The sequence below is a fragment of the Procambarus clarkii genome, chromosome 46 (genome assembly GCF_040958095.1).
Source record: "Procambarus clarkii isolate CNS0578487 chromosome 46, FALCON_Pclarkii_2.0, whole genome shotgun sequence".
Taxonomy (NCBI): Eukaryota; Metazoa; Arthropoda; class Malacostraca; order Decapoda; family Cambaridae; genus Procambarus; species Procambarus clarkii.
In genome coordinates this window covers 14,362,069-14,376,115 of record NC_091195.1, presented here as the reverse complement: position 1 = coordinate 14,376,115, position 14,047 = coordinate 14,362,069, and the positions used below count along the sequence as shown (strand labels likewise).

General features: G+C 47.0%; 1 protein-coding gene across 1 annotated transcript; it reads right to left on the bottom strand.

The window, feature by feature from the left end:
- Positions 1–1,369: 1,369 nt before the first annotated feature.
- On the bottom strand, positions 1,370–6,678 carry LOC138350541 (uncharacterized). Its single transcript, XM_069301550.1, has 2 exons — positions 3,867–6,678; positions 1,370–1,719 (listed from the first exon to the last, which is right to left on the bottom strand). Exons 1-2 carry the CDS (start codon positions 6,676–6,678, stop codon positions 1,370–1,372), a joined length of 3,162 nt encoding a protein of 1,053 aa, XP_069157651.1.
- Between the last annotated feature and the right edge of the window lie 7,369 nt (positions 6,679–14,047).

Here is a 14,047-nt window from a genome sequence, read left to right as displayed (position 1 = left end):
CAACAACAATCAACCCCCACAATAATTAACCACCACAACCATCACCCACCACAACCATTACCCACCACAACAATCAACCACCACAACAATCAACCACCACAACCATCAACCACCACAACCATCACCCACCACAACAATCAACCACCACAATAATCAACCACCAAAACCATCATCCATCACAACAATCAACCACCACAACCATCAACCACCACAACAATTAACCACCACAACCATCAACAAACACTACCATCAACCACCGCAACCATCAAAACCAACCACAACTATTAACCACCACTAGAACCAACCACTACCACCAACAATAAACATCACCCACCACTGCCACCAATCACAACCTACCACCACAGCCACCAACCACAACCCAGCAACAATTCCACCACCACTACCATGGATTCTCCATTAAGTGAAAGTAATGAATAAAATATTTTTAACCTACCTTTTATTATGCTTCAGTTTTATTTCTAGTATATGTAGAAATATATTTTTTAAATATTTCTACATTTTTTATATATATTCCATCAATCAGGAAAACGATTTTTATGCAACATTTAAGGTTGCGACACGGTCTCAAAATTGTTTAGCCAAAGTTGTGCAGTAAGTTGTGGCAACTTATTTACAACCACACAATAACGTAGCTCATACATGAAAACAAACGTTGTCACACCTGGCTACTCTCCCCACCCACACCTGTAGATGAGAGGAAACACGGAAGCCCACACCTGGCTACTCTCCCTCCCCACACCTGCACATGAGAGGGAACACTAAAGCCCACACCTGGCTACTCTCCCTCCCCACACCTGCACATGAGAGGGAACACTAAAGCCCACACCTGGCTACGCTCCCGACCCACACCTGTAGATGAGAGGGAACACGGAAGCCCATACCTGGCTACTCTTCCGACCCACACCTGCACATGAGAGGGAACACGGAAGCCCACACCTGGCTACTTTCCCGACCCACACCTGCACATGAGAGGGAACACTAAAGCCCACACCTGACTACTCTCCCCACCCACACCTGCACATGAGAGGGAACATGGAAGCCCACACCTGGCTACTCTCCCCACCCACACCTGTCTATGTCACACACTCATGCCAAAGAAAACTTATATCAAGTAAATCTAGCTTGTATTAAGCAAGACAATGTTGGGCTAAATATTGATCAGTGTTATCTTATAAGCAGTGAAGCTTGCTTAATGAATATTCTTGGTCGCTAAACGGTGCTCAAAGTTACTCAAGAAGCCTTATAAGTTCTCTAATTCATGACTTTTAATGTAAAAATATTTTTGCAACCACCGGAAGCACTGTGAATTAAACAACTGAGTTACAGATATTCACGTGTTAAGATGTAGTCAATACGTACAGGTGAGTGACGTGCCAGAGAAGTCCAGGAGACTATACCCTCCACTTGAGGGAGGATACAGCTGAGCCGCCAGGTGGCAGCACCAGTCTATGGTGGGGTCGTCATCAGTGAGGCCCCGCCTGATGGTCAGGTCGAGTATCCATCCCTGGTACGGCAGAGTGTCCAGGGTGTCCGGGTCCACGTAGCCCGTGGCGTCCAAGGTGTCCGGGTCCACGTAGCCCGTGGCGTCCAGGGTGTCCGGGTCCACGTAGCCCGTGGCGTCCAGGGTGTCCGGGTCCACGTAGCCCGTGGCGTCCAGGGTGTCCGGGTCCACGTCGCCCGTGGCGTCCAGGAGAATGGCTGAAGACATACACTGAGATACAGTCACTGCCGTTACTGGTATGTTCTAAGATATAACAAGAAGACATACTGAGCCATCCACTCACCTTACTGCTGGGTTTATTACCTGATGACAAGTCCGTATTTTGGACAGTATTAATAGCATCTAAACTATGTATTAATAGCTTTTAAAAGCCACGGTCAAGGTCATCTGTATCAATGGTCAAGGTCACAGTCAAGGTCATCTGTATCAATGGTCAAGGTCATCTGTATCAATGGTCAAGGTCACAGTCAAGGTCATCTGTATCAATGGTCAAGGTCATCTGTATCAATGGTCAAGGTCATCTGTATCAATGGTCAAGGTCATCTGTATCAATGGTCAAGGTCATCTGTATCAATGGTCAAGGTCATCTGTATCAATGGTCAAGGTCATCTGTATCATGGTCAAGGTCACAGTCAAGGTTAGTTGTATCAATGGTCAAGGTCACAGTCAAGGTTATCTGTATCAATTGTCAAGGTCACAGTCCAGGTTATCTGTATCAATTGTCAAGGTCACAGTCAAGGTCATCTGTGTCAATGGTCAAGGTTATCTGTATCAATTGTCAAGGTCATCTGTATCAATGGTCAAGGTCATCTGTATCAATGGTCAAGGTCACAGTCAAGGTCATCTGGACCAAGTATCAAGGTAACAGGGATAGATGGGTCACCTGAATTAGCGATCAAAGTTACAGAAGGTCTAATTAACCAAGGATCAAGGTCACAGTGAAATGTCATCTTAAACAGGAATTAGGTCACAGTGAAAGGTCATCTTGAACAGGAATTAGGTCACAGTGAAAGGTGATTTTGGGCAGGAATTAGTTCACAGTGTAAGGTCATCTTGAACAAGAATTAGGTCACACTGAAAGGTCATTTTAAACAGGAATTAGGTCACAGTGAAAGGTCATCCTGAACAGGAATTAGGTCACAGTGAAAGGTCATCTTGAACAGGAATTAGGTCACAGTGAAAGGAGATCTGTACCACGAGTCAAAGTCAAAGTGGTAAGTCATCTGAACCAAAAGTTTGGCGTCGCTAAATACTTCATGAAATTATTTATGCACAAGAATATATACAGCAGCGGAATGTTTCGAACATTTATTATTCATGGAGTAGTCGCCCTTAATGAGTCTATATTTGTAATCAAAGTAGAAGGTTTGTCACCCTTAGGGTGACTATATTTGTAAACAATATAAGGTATTTGTCACCCTTAAGGTGACTATATTTGTAAACAGTATAAGGTGTTTGTCACCCTTAAGGTGACTATATTTGTAAACAATATAAGGTGTTTGTCGCTCTTAAGGTGACTATATTTGTAAACAATATAAGGTGTTTGTCGCCCTTAAGGTGACTATATTTGTAAACAATATCAGGTGTTTGTCACCCTTAAGGTGACTATATTTGTAAACAATATAAGGTGTTTGTCGCTCTTAAGGTGACTATATTTGTAAACAATATAAGGTTTTTGTCACCCTTAAGGTGACTATAATTGTAAACAATGTAAGGTGTTTGTCACCCTTAAGGTGACTATATTTGTAAACAATATAAGGTGTTTGTCACCCTTAAGGTGACTATACTTGTAAACAATATAAGGTGTTTGTCGCTCTTAAGGTGACTATATTTGTAAACAATATAAGGTGTTTGTCACCCTTAAGGTGACTATATTTGTAAACAATATAAGGTGTTTGTCGCTCTTAAGGTGACTATATTTGTAAACAATATAAGGTGTTTGTCACCCTTAAGGTGACTATATTTGTAAACAATATAAGGTGTTTGTCGCTCTTAAGGTGACTATATTTGTAAACAATATCAGGTGTTTGTCACCCTTAAGGTGACTATATTTGTAAACAATATCAGGTGTTTGTCTCCCTTAAGGTGACTATATTTGTAAACAATATAAGGTGTTTGTCACCCTTAAGGTGACTATATTTGTAAACAATATAAGGTGTTTGTCTCCCTTAAGGTGATTATGTTTGTAAACAATATAAGGAATCTTTCGTCCATAAGGTTGTAAACATATATGTAAACAATGTAAATCTGAATTACTATATTAAACATGACGAATGAAGCCCTTTGCGTAATTTTGGTATTAATAAATAACCCTAAAATTATGGTGGAAAATATGAATATTTACCAAGACGCTGCAGGTGAGGAAGGTGAGGCAGGTGACGGATGAGGACGGTCAGTTGGTGTGGTGTGAGGCGCAGGGTGAGGCTCTTGAGGGTGGGAGGCAGGAGGGGTATGACTGCCTCAGACAAGCGACCATCAAACTCCTCTAAGGTACACTTACTGCCGGGGGCTGTCAGCCTCTCCATACATTGTTTTGGTATAGCACATCTCTCTTTGCTGTATAAAGTATAGTCAAGCCCTAAGGATATGGTTACCCTCATTTTTGCCAGCACAGACAGTGTAGACAGACACTGCTTTAGTTGGGGTGTATCGTTTATGTTTAGGTAAATGTTCTTAGGTGTCACCTTCTCAAGAACAAGCGGCAGGACAACCCACGAGTCAACACTCACTATTCTCCACTCTTGTTCTGTACACAGCTTCTCACACACGGCTTGGATGACGTGCTCACTCCCGCGGGACTCTGCTACATGCTTCAACAGCTCGTCAGTCTCATGTGTAACCATCTTGCACAGGTCAATTATGTGAGTAATGAACCTGTGCTCTACTCCCCGGGCACACAGCACCCCGGTAGTGCTGACTAAAATGTTCTGCCATCTGGGGTGCTCCTTAAACTCTTGTTGCACATCGCTAATATCAAACTTTGACCCTCTCAGGTGATCTCCCAAGGAGCGTTTTTCCTTTCGTACAACATCCACCAAGAGGTCAACGATTATAGACCTGTCTCCTGACACACGGTGTGATGCTGGATCACCACGGTCTTGCTCAGCCCTCAACAAGAGATCGACCAGCCTCCTGCTGGCACAATACTTCTGGTATCTGGCGTGAAAATAGCCAATCACCCACACCACAACATCCACCAAGAGGTCAATGATTATAGAGCTTTCCCCTGACCCACGGTGTGATGCTGGATCACCTCGGTCTTGCTCAGCCCTCAACAAGAGATCGACCAGCCCCCTGCTGGCACAATACTCCTGGTACCTGGCGTGAAAATAGCCAAACACCCACAACACATTGAGGCCCCGACGGTAGCTGGTTCTTGTGAAATAGTTGGACAAGACCTCCTCCTGCGGCACTCCCAGAGTGTCACACTTCTCCCTAATCTCCGCTTCCGTCTCCGGCCAAAGGTCGTACTCCTGCCTCTGGATCCCTCTTAAACTAATCTCTTCTAAGAACCTCAAAAACTTTTTCACATTTTCGTCACATTTTCCTTTGGGGTCAGCCACATGTTTGTCTGTAAGTCTGGACACCAGTTTGCTGGTTATGAAGCCATGAATCTTCTCGTAGACTTGAGTGTTTGTGGTGAGATTGTTAAATTCTTCTGGAGCCTCGACACACAGCAGCGCCAACAAGGTCAAGGTGAGTGGAGTGTTGAGGTACTCACCCAGGAACTGACTCATCTGCTCCAGCCGCTGGGTAAACCTCCCTGTGATGACACTCCGTTGGCTCTCTTCCTCCACCAGCACCTTGATGGTTCTCTCGGCGAACTCCACGCGACGTTCTGGAGTGATGCCCAAGACGAGGATGTTGCAGCGAGGTCTGGTGTCTGGGACGAGCTGTGACAGTTGTTGGTCCCACGCCGGCCGTGTGGTTATCACCAACCTCACATCCTTGCCAGGCAGGTGCAACAGCTCCTTCACCAGCCTTCCTGAATGGTCGTTGACCTCGTCGTAGCCGTCAATCAGGACTAATATATTTAAGCTCAAGATTATCTCCTTAAACAGCTGGAAGTCGGCACCAGAATCACGAAGTGTTTGAGGCAGCAACTGGCGGAGGAGATCATAGAAGGTATTAAGATGTGAGTCCCTGCACTGTACATAAAAAACGAGGTCCACAGTGCCCAGGTGACGTATGGCAGCAGGGTCCTCTACCCACTTCTCGAGGATGAGCTTGAGTAAAGTTGTCTTGCCCATACCACCTTCCCCCGTCAGGAGGACACACTGAGGGACTCTTCCATCCTCTCGTCTCATGCTCAAGATGTCTTCAAAGTTCATATCCTGACCCTTGGCAGCGTGGGAGGGTCTTGTCCCTATGACAGGATCTTCAAGGAGTCGTAGTCGTGTAAAAGCAAGACTTGGGTTGTAGTTAATGTTGAGGAGGAGCCAGGGTGCGGGAACAATCTGGTACAGCAGTTTATACCCGTCAGTGAGCTCCTGCTTGCTCATCTGCTTAACCTCTTCTGTGATGTGGCTTTTGAACATCTTAATCTCCTTGCGGAGCTGAGGCAAGTACGCCACATCTGAGGGATCCAGCTGCTCTCTGACCTTCGCTAGCAGACCACCAAAATACTTGGTGACATCTCTGTTCACGTGGTCTACATCCTGGCTGTTTGTCCTACACCGGACGCCGGCCTCAGCCAGCATCTTGGCCAATAAGTCACTGAGCTCCGTCAGTGTTGACGTAAGATCCTGCTCTGACATTCTCACATTATCATGGGCCAACGTGTTTCGGTGTTGCTTCAGGCTGTAAATGAGGTGGTCAAGTGATGATCCCTGAGGCCCTGGAGTGGTCCACGTGGGGTCATTCATCTCAGCCAGACCACACACACGTTGCAGGAGTTTATACAACAGGGTGATGTCAAAAGTAGCCGCGTCAGGGGAAGCTTCGAGTTTATCCCTCTGTTGAGCATCGAAGACACGCCTGTACTGAGCATTGGTATACCCCAAGTCCTGAGTGAGGTAAGTCACTACTGGGAAGGTGCCCCGGTACGACCACATAAACACACTTGCTAGCGCGTCTCGCCCTGCCTTAGTCACAGCCAGTCCATACCGCAGTCTGTTCACATCTTCCGGTTGGATAACAGGACTCGAGGCCGCCATATTGGGCCGTATGATTCTCACCTCACACAACTGTTGTCAAGTTTCACACAAGCAGTAAATGTCCCACGCTGGTTTTGTTATTATATTATGTTTAAAAACATAACATTGTTTCTCACTGTCGGAGACGGGCAGCTTGTTAGGCTTGTGTAGGCCTTCCTAAGCCAACGACAGACCTTCCTCAGGATGCATCCCTCAACAGTTGACTAATTTCCAGGTTAATGTTTACTGCTAGGTGAACAGAGGTATCAGGAGGCTGAGCATCTCACACTGACAGGGAATCAAACTCGGATCTAATCGGTGATGATCCGACAGCATTAACCATAATACAGTCACTTAATTGACCAAAAATATAAGCGATTTCCAAATAAACCAAATTTTACAAAATGTGTTCACATGTTAATGCAATATTTGGTTCCAGCTTTATTTGTTATTTTCAGTTTGTTCTGTAACTAGTTAATTTCTTCTGTCTTCATACTCTTCAGATTCCTGTCATCTGGAAGAACAATTTAACGTTATTAAAACAAGATGTTAGTGTTAAAAATTGGGCCAGAAATACATTTTTGAGATCACTAAAATAAATAAAATTCCAAAGTCTGCCTCCTGCATTTTGTTATATTTTATAACTTAAAACTTGTCAATATTTTGACCTAACTCCTGTGATCATTGTGGTGTTGGCTTCTGGTTTAGGTAGAGTAATGGTGCTCATTTTCTCACACAGAAATATACGGTGTAGCATTTAGTAATGTTATTCTCTGCCTTTATCTTGCTCTTGTAAGGACCTATTTAGATTATGCAGTTCAGTTTGGTCAACATACAATATACTGGACATAATTTAACTTGAACCCGTAAAGAGAAGAATGACAAAGTTGATCTCAGGAATTAGAAATCTCCCTTATTAAGAGAGATTAAGGAAGCTATGTTTACACATTCTTCGGAAAGTATAGTTGATATTATTGATGTTGTCAAAAGGATGAAAAGTTATATCGAAGGTAGTAATAATAAGTTGTTAACTATATCAACACAAAATAGAACAAGAAATGATAAATCTGTATCAATAAAAATAATGTCTGCTTCTCTGTCTATGCGAGCTAGAAGACCCTACTCAGGGAGCTAGCAACACCTAATTTCTAACAGTAATTCCTGCTGGGTATGTGCCCAACAGGGAATGGCATATATGTAGGGAGTACAACTTTAAAGAGTACCAAAGCTACCCCCTACCACGATCTTTGCTATATCATATTAATTAGGCTTTGAATTATTTATTTATTTTCTTGCAAGGGTTCCCAGCTGAGCTTCTGTGTAGATCGCCCTCTCCCCCTCCGCTCTCTTGTGGACAATATTCACAGTATAATGTTAACAACTTACATGGAGTTTACTACAAGTAAACTTCCGTCCCCTGAGAGTCTCTTATAGGAGCAATGATGGAGGGCCGCGTAGAGGCTCATCATATAAAATGGCCGCCTAGAGGCACATAAAATGGCCGCCTAGAGGCACATAAAATGGCCGCCTAGAGGCACATAAAATGGCCGCCTAGAGGCACATAAAATGGCCGCCTAGAGGCGCATAAAGGGGCCGCCTAGAGGCACATAAACGGGCCGCCTAAAGACACATAAAGGGGGTCTCCAAGAGGCACATAAAGAGGCCAGATAGAGGCACATAAAGAGCCGCCTAGAGGAACATAATGGGTCGCTTGTAGGTACATAAAGGGGCCGCCTAGAGGCATATAAAGGGCCGCCTAGAGGTACATAATGGGTCGCCTGGAGGTACATAAAGGGGCCGCCTAGAGGTGCATAAAGGGCCGCCTAGAGGCACATAAAGGGCCGCCTAGAGGTACATAAAGGGGCCGCCTAGAGGTACATAAAGGGGCCGCCTAGAAGCACATAAAAGGCCGCCTAGAGGTGCATAAAATGGCCGCCTAGAGGCCCAAAAAAGGGCCGCCAAGAGGCCCAAAAAAGCCCCCTAAAGGCAAATAAAATGTCCGCCTAGAGGCACATAAAGGGGCCGCCTAGAGGCACATAAAGGGGCCGCCTAGAGGTACATAAAGAGATCTCCTAGAAGTACATAAAGGGGCCGCCTAAGTGCACATAAAGGGCCTCCTAGAGGTACATAAAGAAGCCGCCTAGAGGCACATACAGGGCCGCTTAGAGGCACATAAAGGGGCCGCCTAAAGGCACATAACAAGGCCACCTAGAGGTACATAAAGGGACTTCCTAAATGCACATAAAGGGCTGCTTAGAGGTACATAAAGGGTCCGCCTAGAGGCACATACAGGGCCGCCTAGAGGCACATAAAGGGTCCGCCTAGAGGCACATAAAGGGCGGCTAGAGGCACATAAAAGGCCGCCTAGAGGCTCATAAAGGGCCGTCTAGAGGTGCATAAAGGGTCGCCTAGAGGCACATAAAGGGGGCCTTTTACACCATATTTAGAGCCCTAAAGAGGTGATAATTCTGGGGTTTTAACCCCCAGATATTCCCCCCTCTCCAGGCAACTAGAGACAGTGACGGATCACTCACCTCTTCTATCAAGCCCTGTTATATGGGAGAACACGGTGTCCATGCATAATGTACTGACTTGCCATAAACCACAAGTTTTGAAGTATAAAACTTGAGAGACACACCCACCAGGAGACTAGATCCCTGCCCATCAAGATGGCAGGTATGTACTTGAATCCACTATACCATACTCACAGCCCTAAAGAGGTGGGAATTCCTGGGTATTAACCCACACATATACCCCCTCTCCAGGCAACTAAAGACAGTGAGGGATCACTCACGTTTTCCATCAAGCCCTGTTATATAGGAGAACACGTTGTCCATGCTTAATGTACTGGCATGATTTATACCAAAAGTTTTGAAGTATAGAACTTTAGATACACACACCCACCAGGAGACTTGAACCCTGGCCTAGAAGCTTATAATGGGCCGCCTAGAGGCACATAAAGGGGCTGCCTAGAGGTACATAAAGGGGCCGCCTAGAAGCACATAAAGGGGCCGCCTAGAGGTACATAAAGGGGCCGCCTAAAGGCACATAAAGAGGCCGCCTAGAGGCACATAAAGGGGCCGCCTAGAGGTACAAAAAGGGGCCGCCTAGAAGCACATAAAGGGGCCGCCTAGAGGTACATAAAGGGGCCGCCTAAAGGCACATAAAGAGGCCGCCTAGAGGCACATAAAGGGGCCGCCTAGAGGTACATAAAGGGGCCGCCTAGAGGTACATAAAGAGGACACCTAGAGGAACATAAGGAGGCCTCCCAGAGGTACATAAAGGGGCCGCCTAGAGGTACATAAAGGGGCCGCCTAGAGGTGCATAAAGGGGCCGCCTAGAAGTACATAATGGAGCCGCCTAGAAGTACATAATGGAGCCGCCTAGAGGCACATAAAGTGGCCGCCTAGAGGTACATAAAGGGCCGCCCAGAGGTACATAAAGGGGCCGCCTAGTGGTACATAAAGGGGCCGCATAGAGGTACAGAAAGGGCCGCATAGAGGCACATAAAGGGCCATCAAGAGGCACATAAAGGGGCCCCCTAGAGGCACATAAAGGGGCCGCTTAGAGGTACATAAAGGGGCCGCCTAGAGGCACATAAAGGGGCCGCCTAGAGGCACATAAAGGGGCCGCCTAGAGGCACATAAATGGCCACCAAGAGGCACATATATGGGCCGCCTAGAGGTACATAAAGGGGCCGCCAAGAGGTACATAAAAAGGCCGCGTAGAGGCAAATATATGGGCCGCGTAGAGGCACATAAAGGGGCCGCCAAGAGGTACATAAAGGGGCCGCCAAGAGGCACATAAATGGGCCGCCTAGAGGTACATAAAGGGCCGCCTTGAGGCGCATAAAGGGGCCGCCTAGAGGTACGAAAAGGGACCGCCTAGAGGTGCATAAAGGGGCCGCCAGAGTTACATAAAAGGCCGCCTAGAAGTACATAAAGAGGCTGGCAAGAGGTTCATAAAGGTGCTAGCTAGAGGTACATAAAGGTGCCGCCTTGAGGCACATAAAAGGCCTCCTAGAGGCGCATAAAAGGCCGCCTTGAAGTACATAAAAGGCCGCCTAGAGGCACATAAAAAGGCCGCCTAGAGGCACATAAAGGGGCCGCGTAGAGGCACATAAAAGGCCGCCTTGTGGCGCATAAAGGGGCCGCCTATAGGCGCATAAAGGGGCCGCCTAGAGGTACATAAAGGGGCCGCCTAGAGGCACATAAAGGGGCCGCCTAGAGGTACATAAAGGGGCAGCCTAGAGGCATATAAAGGAGCCGAATAGAGGCGCATAAACGACCCACCTAGAGGCGCATAAAGAGGCCGCCTAGCGGCGCATAAAGGGGCCGCCTAGAGGTACATAAAGGGGCCGCCTAGAGGCATATATAGGAGCCGCCTAGAGGCGCATAAAAGGGCCGCCTAGAGGCGCATAAAGAGGCCGCGTAGAGGCACATAAAGGGGCCGCCTAGAGGTACATAAAGGGGCCGCCTAGAGGCATATAAAGGAGCCGCCTAGAGGCGCATAAAGGGGCCGCCTTGGGGCGCATAAAGAGGCCGCCTAGAGGCGCATAAAGAGGCCGCCTAGAGGCACATAAAGGGGCCGCCTAGAAGTACATAAAGGGGCCGCCTAGAGGCATATAAAGGAGCCGCCTAGAGGCGCATAAAGGGGCCTCCTAGAGGCGCATAAAGAGGCCGACTAAAGGCGCATAAAGGGGCCGCCTAGAGGCACATAAAGGGCAGCCTAGAGCCACATAAAGGGCCTCCTAGAGGCTCATAAAGGGCCACCTAGAGGCGCATAAAGGGCCGCCTAGAGGCACATAAAGGGGCCGCCTAGAGATATATAAAGTTCCGCCTAGAGGTACATAAGGGCCGCCTAGAGGTACATAAAGTGCCGCCTAGAGGTACATAAAGGGGCGCCTAGAGGTACATAAAGGGGCGCCTAGAGGCACATAAAGGGCCGCCTAGAGGTACATAAAGGGGCGCCTAGAGGTACATAAAGGGCCGCCTAGAGGCACATAAAGGGCCACCTAGAATTACATAAAGTGCCGCCTAGAGGTACATAAAGTGCCGCCTAGAGGTACATAAAGGGGCGCCTAGAGGCACATAAAGGGGCCGCCTAGAGGCACATAAAGGGCCGCCTAGAGGTACATAAAGGGCCGCCTAGAGGTACATAAAGGGCCGCCTAGAGGTACATAAAGTGCCGCCTAGAGGTACATAAAGGGGCGCCTAGAGGCACATAAAGGGGCCGCCTAGAGGCACATAAAGGGCCGCCTAGAGGTACATAAAGGGCCGCCTAGAGGTACATAAAGGGCCGCCTAGAGGCACATAAAGGGCCACCTAGAGGCACATAAAGGGGCCGCCTAGAGGCACATAAAGGGCCGCCTAGAGGCACATAAAGGGCCGCCTAGAGGCACATAAAGGGCCGCCTAGAGGCACATAAAGGGCCGCCTAGAGGCACATAAAGGGCCGCCTAGAGGTACATAAAGGGCCGCCTAGAGGCACATAAAGGGCCGCCTAGAGGCACATAAAGGGGCCGCCTAGAGGCACATAAAGGGCCGCCTAGAGGTACATAAAGGGCCGCCTAGAGGTACATAAAGGGCCGCCTAGAGGCACATAAAGGGCCACCTAGAGGCACATAAAGGGGCCGCCTAGAGGCACATAAAGGGCCGCCTAGAGGCACATAAAGGGCCGCCTAGAGGCACATAAAGGGCCGCCTAGAGGCACATAAAGGGCCACCTAGAGGCACATAAAGGGCCGCCTAGAGGCACATAAAGGGCCGCCTAGAGGCACATAAAGGGGCGCCTAGAGGCACATAAAGGACGAATAAGAGAATGTGAATTTAGTTTTTCTTAATCTCTCTTCATAAAGGAGGTTTCTAATTCCTGTTATTGATTGTTATTATTCTCTGAACAAGACCAAGTGAACTTATGTTCATTCTGTAATACAGAGACCAACAATGAACAGTATAATCCAACTGGGGCTCAACAAGGGCAGGAGCAAGGTGAACAATTCTATTAGATATATTGGTGCTACAACATCTAGAAATATATCCCAGAATACTCTTACCTTTATTCAATATATTTATGTACTAAACTGAAACTTCCAGTCTTTCAAGTAACTTGAATAACCTGTCTTCCTTCTGAACTAGCAACAGTCTTCCTTCTGAACTAGCAACAGTCTTCCTTCTGAACTAGCACCAGTCATCCTTCTGAACTAGCAACAGTCTTCCTTCTGAACTAGCAACAGTCTTCCTTCTGAACTAGCACCAGTCTTCCTTCTGAACTAGCAACAGTCTTCCTTCTGAACTAGCAACAGTCTTCCTCCTGAACTAGCAACAGTCTTCCTTCTGAACTAGCAACAGTCTTCCTTCTGAACTAGCAACAGTCTTCCTTCTGAACTAGCACCAGTCTTCCTTCTGAACTAGCAACAGTCTTCCTGCTGAACTAGCAACAGTCTTCCTCCTGAACTAGCAACAGTCTTCCTTCTGAACTAGCAACAGTCTTCCTTCTGAACTAGCAACAGTCTTCCTTCTGAACTAGCAACAGTCTTCCTTCTGAACTAGCAACAGTCTTCCTTCTGAACTAGCACCAGTCTTCCTTCTGAACTAGCAACAGTCTTACTTCTGAACTAGCAACAGTCTTCCTTCTGAACTAACAACAGTCTTCCTTCTGAACTAGCAACAGTCTTCCTTCTGAACTAGCAACAGTGTTCCTTCAGAACTAGCGACAGTCTTCCTTCTGAACTAGCAACAGTCTTCCTCCTGAACTAGCAACAGTCTTCCTTCTGAACTAGCAACAGTCTTCCTTCTGAACTAGCAACAGTCTTCCTTCTGAACTAGCAACAGACTTCCTTCTGAACTAGCAACAGTCTTCCTTCTGAACTAGCAACAGTCTTCCTTCTGAACTAGCAACAGTCTTCTTCCTGAACTAGCAACAGTCTTCCTTCTGAACTAGCAACAGTCTTCCTTCTGAACTAGCAACAGTCTTCCTTCTGAACTAGCAACAGTCTTCCTTCTGAACTAGCAACAGTGTTCCTTCTGAACTAGCAACAGTGTTCCTTCTGAACTAGCAACAGTCTTCCTTCTGAACTAGAAACAGTCTTCCTCCTGAACTAGAAACAGTCTTCCTCCTGAACTAGCAACAGTCTTCCTTCTGAACTAGCAACAGAGTTCCTTGGGAACCAGCAACAGTGTTCCTTGTGAACCAGCAAGAGTGTTCCTTGTGAACCACCAACAGTGTTCCTTGTGAACTAGCAACAGTCTTTCTTCTGAACTAGCAACAGTGTTCCTTGTGAACCAGCAACAGTGTTCCTTGTGAACCAGCAACAGTGTTCCTTGTGAAGGAGCAACAGTGTTCCTTATGAACCAGCAACAGTGTTCCTTGTGAACCAGCAACAGTGTTCCT

Bases quoted from the DNA above. Each gene is read 5' to 3' on its own strand.
- LOC138350541 (XM_069301550.1), bottom strand. From the start codon at position 6,678: ATGGCGGCCTCGAGTCCTGTTATCCAACCGGAAGATGTGAACAGACTG. The intron at 1,720-3,866 runs GTAAATATTCAT...GTATGTCTTCAG, and splicing joins TCCTCACCTGCAGCGTCTTG to CCATTCTCCTGGACGCCACG.